At 47.5% G+C, this 10,280-nt stretch overlaps 1 protein-coding gene across 1 annotated transcript; it reads right to left on the reverse strand.

The window, feature by feature from the left end:
• Window positions 1-1,334: 1,334 nt before the first annotated feature.
• Window positions 1,335-10,232, reverse strand: LOC112076298 (proto-oncogene c-Rel-like). Its single transcript, XM_070441253.1, has 5 exons — window positions 10,067-10,232; window positions 4,322-4,426; window positions 3,745-3,960; window positions 3,446-3,589; window positions 1,335-1,726 (listed from the first exon to the last, which is right to left on the reverse strand). The coding sequence occupies exons 1-5, from the start codon at window positions 10,230-10,232 to the stop codon at window positions 1,689-1,691; spliced, it is 669 nt and encodes a 222-aa protein (XP_070297354.1). The 3' UTR covers window positions 1,335-1,688.
• Window positions 10,233-10,280: the final 48 nt, after the last annotated feature.

The following is a 10,280-nucleotide window of genomic DNA, read 5'->3' on the forward strand; positions in this document are numbered from 1 at the left end:
CGATGGGACAAGGACATCCGGCCGCCAAACTCTCCCCTAACCCGGACGACACTGGGCCAATTGGTCGCGGCCCTGGGTCTCCGGTGCGGCCGCTGCGACAGAGCCTGGACTCAACCAGGATCTCTAGTGGCAACGATTAGAACCGTGTCTGACACAGGGCCACTCGGGAGGCTCTCGATCAATCACTGTCTGGAACATGGAAGTAGACAGTTGAATCGGAACATTAGAACTACAATGTTCTATCTGATAAACATCATTGAGATAATCGGCTTTAAAGTTCACCGCATTGGTTTGAACGGTGTGAACCATTTTAACGTGTGTTTTTTTAACTTAACAACATGATTTGGGGACATTTCATGGGAGATTTAACCACATTCCTACAGCTGTATGCGTTAGTAAGGCCGTTATAACAGCCCACTTAAGTAAAGTGTTGACAAAAACATACCTGTTTATCTTAACCTTTATCCCCTTTTCCTCAAAAGCATATCCATCGTGTTAAACACACAAGCATTGCTTACTTCTGTTGGCAGAGAACTCAACCCATCTAACTCTGACACTGATTGAGTGATAAAAAAAAAGTACATTCATATATATTCATATAGCCAGTTGAGTTACCTTGTGCAAATCTTCTATATTGTTCACAAGTTCTGACGGCACATTCTTGCACAGACAAAATGACTAAGCATTTGCTCACTGAGACTGCCTGAAGCATTTCCCACAGGCTGAGAATGTCCAAGTCACTGCGGTGGAGTGAAAAAGGCCAGGCAGCCAAGGAGTCAAAATGGGCACCTTCTTGCCCCATTCCATTGGCTGGGGTGAAGGGGTTCTGTAAGTTCTTGAGGCCTGGATGTTGTTGGAATTGCTATTGGTGTTTCATGCTTGCTGTCTCCATGCGACGCCGGTTGCTGTTACTCATAGGCTGGGGAGGAGGTTGGCGTACGACTGCTGCTGCTGGCCGTCCGAGGCGGAGAAGGAAAAAGAGGCGATCATCTGGCCCTCCTGTCCCCTTGGGCTCCTGCTTCAGTTGGAAGGTGGCCTGGGGCCCCCTCCTCCCACCAGGCCCTGAATGATCTCATCACTCGCCACGACTACCAGGAGGAAGCCCAACCCCAGAGACCCCGCGTCCGCCACCGCTGTTCCAGGTGCCTGGAGGTGCTGGGTCTGGTTCCCCTGGATCTGCCTTCCTGGCTCCCATGCCCTGGGAGAAGGTGACTCTTTCTCTGGTGGGGCTGCTGGTGTCTATGCTGTTGGAAGTGCTGCCGCTGGTGGGGTGCTGGGGTGAGGGTGCTGGGGTGAGGGTGCTGGGAGGTGTGGAGCTAGTCAGGCCCACGGGCGGTTTGGCTGGCCGAAGGACCCTGGAGATTGGACTCCAGACCCAGACATTGCAGGTCCCCCATGGTGAGTTGGGGCAGTGTTTACCACCACCACCACCACCGCCTCCACTACCACTGCTCTCCCCTCCATGAAGGTACCCAGAGGTAACACAGTGGTTCACCTGCTGTTGCTGCATACCGTTACCCTGGCTACTAACGGTGCTCGAGGGTTAATTCTGATGGTCTCCAGGGACAAAGTCGGGTTGGGTTGGGGCCACATCTGGTTGATGGATGTCATCATTGTGCGCTGCTGAGGGCTATGTTGTTGGTAATGTTGGTTGGCGTGGTTGTACATGGTAGGAGGGGTTTGGCGCATCATAGCGGGAGGGCTGTTTCATGTATGTTGTTGATGTCTGGCAAAGAGGAGGTTTGGAGATTAGTGTTGTTGTCTATATAGAACTAACATCTCTACAACAAGGCTTAAATACAGCCTGGTCTCAGAGAAAAAACAATACATCTCTACAACAAGGCTTAAATACAGCCTGGTCTCAGAGCAAAACAATACATCTCTACAACAAGGTTAAATACAGCCTGGTCTCAGAGCAAAACAATACATCTCTACAACAAGGCTTAAATACAGCCTGGTCTCAGAGCAAAACAATACATCTCTACAACAAGGCTTAAATACAGCCTGGTCTCAGAGCAAAAATACATCTCTACAACAAGGCTTAAATACAGCCTGGTCTCAGAGCAAAAACAATACATCTCTACAACAAGGCTTAAATCAGCCTGGTCTCAGAGCAAAAAATACATCTCTACACACAAGGCTTAAATACAGCCTGGTCTCAGAGCAAAACAATACATCTCTACAACAAGGCTTAAATACAGCCTGGTCTCAAGAGAAAACAATACATCTCTACAACAAGGCTTAAATACAGCCTGGTCTCAGAGTAAAAACAATACATCTCTACAACAAGGCTTAAATACAGCCTGGTCTCAGAGCAAAAACGCCAAATATATTCCTAAAATCCAAGCCACTCTATTTAGTATGATATGTATAACGTGAACGTGGAGCTAGCAACTCAAATGTTGTGCGTTCGAATCTCATCACGGACAACTTTAGCGTTTTAGCTAATTAGCAATTTTGCAACTACTTACTACTTTTTAGCTACTTTGCAACTGCTTAACATGTTAGCTAACCTTTCCGCTAACCTAACCTTTAACATTTAACCTAACTCCTAACCCTAACCTTTAACATTTAACTAACATAATATATCATACTAACTAGTGAACATAATATATCATAATAAACTAGTCGAAAGTATAATATCATACTAAAGCAGTTGAACGTAATATATCACACTAAACTAGTCAAACCTCATACTTAAAAAAATATATATTATTTAACCTTTATTTAACTAGGCAAGTCAGTTAGAAAACAAATTCTTATTTACAATGATGGCCTACCCCGGCCAAACCCTCCCCTTACCCGGATGATGCTGGGCCAATTGTGAGCCACCCTATGGGACTCCCGATCACGGGCCGGTTGTGATACAGCCCGGGATCGAACCAGGGTATGTAGTGATGCCTCTAGCACAGCGATGCAGCAGTACCTTGCACCACTCGGGAGCCCAAAAACACTAAACTAGTGGAATGTAATACATCATACTAAACGGGTCAAATGCGATCAAGGTGTAGGATACTATACGTCCTGCAATTCGTATTATATTGTACGACCGCTATTACATTGGTAGGCCAATGTAAGGTAACCTAATGTAAAGTAACATATCACACTAAATAGAGTGGCATGGATTTCGTAAAATATAATATGTTTTGCTCTGAGACCAGGTTGTTAAATATCACGACTTTCGTGCGTTTATTTCAGTGGGAGATTTTATGTGTGTGTGTGAGTGTGTGTGTGAGTGTGTGTGTGAGTGTGTGTGTGAGTGTGTGTGTGAGTGTGAGTGTGTGTGTGAGAGTGTGTGTGTGAGTGTTCCACAGACAGCCACAGACAGACAGACAAACACAGATAAAGAGGGGTAGCAGGTGGTTTAAGATAAGAGGATCCGTGTCTGGGTCTAGGTCGGGGTTGGTTACGTAGTTTGTGTGTGTGTGTGTGTGTGTTTTCTTACCTTTTCTCATGGACTGGGCCATGGGACTGTGTGGTACTGCCTTCGGTCTGTTCATCTGATTCATTCCACCTAAAGGTAGGAACCCGGGTAAGGTTTTAATCAGGTGCTCTCTTCTCCTCTTCTTCTCCTGGCAACCATAGGGATCTGTAGACAACACACAGATACTATGTTAAAGTGTCAGCCAGTGGAAAGCAACATTCATATGGTATGTTCCTGATTAATAGAGCAGTCAACATGAATGAGTAAACTATTATTACAACAGGGAGAGAATGAATATAAAAATGATATGGCTTCCTCACCCTTGTCGTCGGGTAGATATCTGAACTCCATGGGCTCGCTGACTTCCTGGTCGGTGGGACGGCGTAACTGCATGTGCACAGTGACCGGGCCGGTGATGGACGTGTCGTAGTAGGGCGGGCTCTTAAAGACGATGGCCACCTGGCGGTGAACGTCAGCCTGGGAGAAGGAGCCCTTAGCCTCCCAGCCAGGAGTGAAGAAACGCACCTCAATGTCATCTGGACAGGAGCAGGGAATGGGAGGGATGGAGGGATGAGGAAATGAAGGAGTGAGTGAATAGGAGAGGAGAGACAAGGACTTTGACTAAGGAAGTGCCTGGATGTTATGGATGGATGGATGGGATGGATGGATGTATGGAGTGATGGATGGATGGAATGGATGGATGGATGGATGAAGTGATGAATGATGGATGGATGGATGGATTGAATGATGAGGATGATGGATGGATGGATGGATGATGGATGGATGTATGGATGGATGAAAAGAAAAGAGACACATATAACAGTACATTGTAATCCATGGTAGGGAAGGTGAGAATACATATTTTCAATTTCTTGACATGCTGTGGACATGCTGTACCTTTCTGGACTTTATCACACAGCAGAAAGATCTCGTCTCCTCCCTTCACACAACCACTGTTCCTGTTGACCCGACAGATACGCAGCTCAGCCGTGTTCGGAGCCCCTTGGTGACAAAGGTTACAGGAGAGGAGATGGCAAATGTTACAAGGTGTGTGTGTGTGTGTGTGTGCGCAAGCATGCCATGTATGTTTATTGTGAGTGAAATCTCTTTAACCCTACACTCTTGTCAGGTATAAAAAAAAAGACTTCCAGCAGCTTCAGTCAGACAGTTTAACACCAGAGCACTAGGGACAGACGACAGGGGCATCAAGTTATTTTGAAGTGCTCTCTATAACTAGATAGAGAATCACATGCATGTTTTCATATGAGGAAGTGAACCACGGCAACCGTGCTGCTTAAAAACATTTATGTTAATGTTGAGTTTGTGGTCTGCTTGCTTCCTGTTTCTCTATAAACAGAAGGGGTGCAATGTCAGACAGAGAATGTAGCCAGGCCACACTCAAAACCTCTATCTAACGTCATAAGATAGCATTAGCGTAGTAGTCACTCTTGCTTCTACTCACTGTTGTCTTAGATGAGGTTGGTGCTAGCTAGCTTTAGCCTGGCTAGGGTTAGTCCTAGCTAGTGTTAGCCTAGCTACAGTGCTCACCGRTAATATATATAGAGGTCTGTAAGCAAGCTAGGGTTAGCCTAGCTACTGGATACTCACTGYTGCTGTAGATGGGGATGGTGCTAGCGAGCATTAGCCTGGCTAGGGTTGGTGCTAGCATTAGCCTGGCTATTTTACGGTTATCGTATATGGAGTTATTTAAGCCAGCTAGCATTAGCATAGCTATACTCACTGTTGTCGTAGATGGGTTTGTGCTAGTGTTAGTCTGGCTATTCACTGTCTAGGCTAGCTAGTGGTTTCTAGACAGGTTGGGACGAGGGTTAAATCAATGGATTTGAAGGTGGTTTCTAGACAGGTTGGGACGAGGTTACATCAGTGGATTTTGAAAGGTGGTTTCTAGACAGCCAAAGAGATGATTATAAGGGGGAAACGTAGATTTTTGCTGTTAGTGGTAAAGGTACCCACAGCATCAAGATTCAGCTTCCCCCGTCTCAGTCCCTCTCCTCCTCATCACCCTTTCACATTCTCAACCCTGACCTGCTTAACCTCTGCTGATCTGTGGCTTGTCTCTCTCTCTCCTACACACACCACCCACACCCCGGCCTCCCTCTGCCTCCCCCTCTCTAACCCTTCCTCATTCTCAGCAGTACGCTACCTACAGTACGACCTAACGTCCCAAGCTCCAAACCAGACCTCTCTAGATGTCTGCACTGCCTGCCTGCCTGCCTGCCTGTCTGTCTGTCTGTCTGTCTGTCGTTCTGTCTGTCTGTTCGTCTGCCCTGTCAGCCTGTCGGTGTCTGGCTGGCACACCACACAAACACACACACAGACACACCACACACACACACATCAAACACACACACACACAAACACAACACACACAAGACACACACACACACACACACAACACAGTCCACACACACGACACACACACCACATCAAAGCACACACCACACACAGCACACACACCCACCAACCAAGTGTGAGAAGGTCTATTTCACTTCATATTAGAGGTGCTGAACTCTGCACCCATCTCACCTTGCCTGGTGGACTTCAAGTCAACATACACCGTTTAATGCAGAGCAGTAGTGACCCTACCTTCCTGCACTCGGTGGTCATTGTGGTTTTACCTAGGGCTGCTGTCTACGCGTCCGCTTCCTCTCTCCACCTCTGTAAGCCCCCTCCTCACTCCCTCTTCGCTCCTTCCCTCTCTCTTTTCGGAGTCAGAAGTCGTCAATTGGGTGCCCTGACCCAGTCTCGTTTCTCAAGTCTGCGTTACACACGCCTACCACCGCTCTCATCATACACACACGGATATTTCCACTTGCGGGGTGGACATCAACTAGGCGTCACAATGGTGATGCTGTAGGAATAGATAACCTCTAGCAGGAACCCAGAGAGAGAGAGAAACCCAGAGAGAAGAGAGAGGGAGAGAACCCGAGAGAGGAGGGGGCCAGAGAGAGAGAGAAGAGAGGGGGAACCAGAGAGAGAGAGAGAGAGGGAGAGACCCAGAGAGGAGAGGAGGGAGAAGAGCACGGAACCCCAGAGAGAGAGAGGGAGAGGGAGAGGAACCCAAAGAGAGAGAGAGAGAGGGAGAAACCAGAGAGAGAGAGAGGGGGAACCCAGAGGAGAGAGAGGGAGAGAACCAGGGGAGGAGGAGAGAACCAAGAGAGAGAGAGGGCGGCAGAGAGCGGGGGGAACCCAGAGAGAGAGGCAGAGAGAACGCCAGAGAGAGAGAGACCCACGGGGGGGAGAGAACCCAGAGAGAGAAGGGGAGCCAGAGGAGAGGGAGAGAGAGGGGAACCGGGGGAGGACAAAGCTGTGAATGATCTGAAGACCCGCCAGAAGGACATTCTATGCCACAAAGGAATATTAAAAATTCCACATAACAATTAGGATCTGGCTAAATACTTGAAAATCAGTTATAGAAACGCCATTTTGCCTTTATGGTTGTGAGGTCTGGGGTCCGCTCACCTAACCCAGAATTCACAAAATGGGACAAACCACCAAATTGTGACTCTGCAATGCAGAAAATTCCCTGAAAAAATATCCTCAAGTGGTACAGCGTAAAACACCCATAAATTGCATTACGGGCGATACCCACCTATTATCAAATCCAGAAAATAGCCGTTTTAATTCTACAAAACCAACCTAAAAGGAAGTGATTCCCAAAACGCTTCCATAACAAAGGCCATCACCTACAAGAGAATAAACCTGGAGAATAGTCCCCTAAGCAAGCTGGTCTGGGGCTCCGTTAACAAACACAAAAAGACCTCACGAGACCCCGAGGACAGCACACAAATTAGACCAACAACATCATGAAAAACAAAAGATAATTATTGCCACATTGGAAAGAATTCTAAAAAACACGACTAGATGCTATGGCACTAACGTCAGGGCATGGGAATACCTGACACTGTGACTGACCGAAATTAAGGAAGATTTGACTATGTAACAGACTCCAGATGAGCATAGCGCTTGGCTATTGAGAAAGGCGCGCCGTAGCAGACCTGGGCTCTTAAGATGAAACAGGCTATGTGCACACTGTCCACAAAATGAGGGTGGAAACTGAGCTGCACTGTTCCTAAAACCTCCTGCATAATGTATGGGTACCATATTAGAGACACATATTTTCCTCAGATTAAAACAGAATCCACCAGAGAATTTGACAAAGCCCACATTTTGACTAAACTCCATATTACTGGGTTGAAAATACCAGAAGTGTGCCATCACAGCAGCAAGATGTGTGACCTGTTGCCAACAAGAAAGGGCAACCAGTGAAGAGACATAGACACATTGTAAGTACAACCCCACGAGAGAGAGAGAAGCGAGAGAGAGAGAGGAGAAAAGGAGAGGAAAGAGAGGCAGAAAGAGAGAAAGGTGGGCTGATGTGAAACATGGTCAGCCGATACGTGTGTGGTGTGGGGGTGTGACAACTTTTGGGCTGTCAAAAACGCGTGTATAAGGCATGTGTATATGTGGTGTGGTGTGTGTGGGGTGGGCGAGACCTACAGTATATCTCTGTGTGGATGAGTAGGTCTAGAGTCTGTGGGGTTGTATCTGTGTACGTTTCCTAACCACCCTATCTAAGCAATAGACTGTGTGTGGGGTGGGAGGAACTACCCACGTGCCCGATGTCAGATCCAAACACTCTGCTACTACGGACTATAGAGAAGGAGTTAATTAAGGTAGACGTCTTGTAAGCACAGCGTCTAACGCATCTACGGGTCAATCTTCATCACATCCTGCGACTCAGTCACTCTCAATTCTTCCCCCACCCTCTCTCTCTCCTTCACTCCTGTCTCATCTCGTCTCTCCCTCACTCACTCACTTATTCTCATCCATCTACGCGTCATCTTTTCTGCTCTCTCTTTCACACACCCTTCTTCTCTCACCTCACTCACTCACTCACTCTCATTCTCTCCCTCTCTCTTTCTCTCTCTCTCATCGCCCTCGTCTCTCTCTCATCTTCTACACTCACCCCCTCTCTCTCTCCCGTCACTCCTCCTCTCTTTCACACTCCCCCTCCCTCTCTCTCTCCCTCACTCTCTCTCTCTTTCACATCACTCCCCCTCTCATCTCCCTCACTCACTCACTTCTCATCTCTCTCTCTCTCTCTCTCTCCCTCGCTCTCTCTCTTCTTTCACACTCCCCCCCTCTCTCTCTCCCTCACTCTCTCTCTCTTTCACCTCCCCCTCCTCTCTCTCTCTCTCTTCCTCTCCACTCTCTCTCTCTCTTTCACACTTCCCACTCTCTCTCCCCCTCACTCACTCACTCCCTCATTCCTCTCCCCTCTTTCTCTCTCCCCTCGCTCTTCTCCTTTCACACTCCCCTCTCATCTCTCGCCTCAACCTCTCTCTCTCTTTCCACCCACACCTCCCCCTCGCCCTCATACTCCTCCTTCTCGTCTCTCTCATGTCTCTCGTCTCTCTCTCGCCTCTCCTCTCCTCGCTCTCTTTTCACATCCAGTCATGCCCCCCCGATTACCTTCCTTACTGTTTACTGTTTCAAAAATATCATCATAAACTCCAGACATAATACGCGGTGTTGCCTACAGAAGAATAACACCAGGATAACACTATTCTATGATAAGGTAACTCCAAGCGCCATTACTTAATAATTACTGTTTGCGCTCGCCTCATCAAAGTAAGAAAACAACTGAAGGCAATGCCGGGATACCAGCCGTGGAAAATTTGCAAGGCGGGAAAAAGTGTCTCAGGCAATTCGTTCTTTCGAACCTGTGACGAATAGTGCAAAATGTCTGCAATAACTTGACCCTTTCTCTCCCTGAGGAAGAACACATTTGCTTTCCCAAACCGATCTCCCTCATCCACCTCCTGTGTCCTCGTACGATAGATCCTTTTCCCAATCACAGAACCTCCCCAGAATTTCATGGACCACCAAAAAGGATATGGCAAATTGTGTAGGCCCCATAAGTAGTCCTTTACTAAAAATGCCTATTCAGCTTGCTTTAATTAAAATTAACAATGTTACTTCATCCCCCATCCCTTCCTAAAACCCCTCCTCTCTCTCTGTGTCAATTATTCCGCCCTGTTTATTCTCTCCTTCCGGCTCGGGTCTTCTTTCATGCCGCAGGACATAACTAACTAAAGAGGTCCCACCTGTTTATTGTGATGGATTCAGCGACTGATTAGACATTGGCGTCTAGTCTCAACCCTCTTAGGATCTCTCTGGGGCAAGAGAATTTTTAGAAAATAGTGACTAGAGTCCCCTCCCACATTATGCTGGCCTTTCCGTGAAGCTTGTCTCACGTCCTTTTCCCTTCTTCTTGGTCCTTATCTCGCTTACTTTTTCTTATAACTCTCTATGAAAAGGAGATGATGGGTCTTCGGCTTTCCTATCTGGGCGGGGCCAATAGTGTTTTCAAACGACGGTGGAAACAGTAGGCCCTATTTAACTACTCCCATACGGTATTTCAACCACCCACCTGAAGGAAGGTCATCGCCTATTGTCCATGCGTGTGTGTCGTGCGTCGTGTGGTGGTGTGTGTGTGTGTGTGTGTGTGTGTGTGGTGTTGTGTGTGTGTGTGTGTGTGTGTGTGTCGTGTGTGTGTGTGGTGTGTGTGTGTGTTGTGCTGTGTGGTACATAGTGTTGTTTGTTGTGTATATTTACTTGATGTTGATTGATTGTTGACTTGAGTGGTGTGTCTCTCTTGCCAGTTGCCACGGGACGAGCTCTTACAGCGGAGGAGTGACGCCTGAACCTGGCGCGTCTCTGTCTCCAGGTGTTCCTCCCCCATCGGACGACCAGCGCACTGCAACCGCGCCCTCAACCCCATTGTCACAAACCCCATCTATGACAACAGTGAGTATATTACTCTAGGTAA

Source organism: Salvelinus sp. IW2-2015, unplaced genomic scaffold (assembly GCF_002910315.2).
Source record: "Salvelinus sp. IW2-2015 unplaced genomic scaffold, ASM291031v2 Un_scaffold3669, whole genome shotgun sequence".
Classification (NCBI taxonomy): domain Eukaryota; kingdom Metazoa; phylum Chordata; class Actinopteri; order Salmoniformes; family Salmonidae; genus Salvelinus; species Salvelinus sp. IW2-2015.

Bases quoted from the DNA above. Each gene is read 5' to 3' on its own strand.
- LOC112076298 (XM_070441253.1), bottom strand. From the start codon at position 10,232: ATGGGGTTGAGGGCGCGGTTGCAGTGCGCTGGTCGTCCGATGGGGGAG. The intron at 4,427-10,066 runs GTAAATATACAC...TTTGTCACCAAG, and splicing joins CAACAATCAATCAACATCAA to GGGCTCCGAACACGGCTGAG. The intron at 1,727-3,445 runs GTAAGAAAACAC...CCTCTTTGCCAG, and splicing joins GGCCCAGTCCATGAGAAAAG to ACATCAACAACATACATGAA.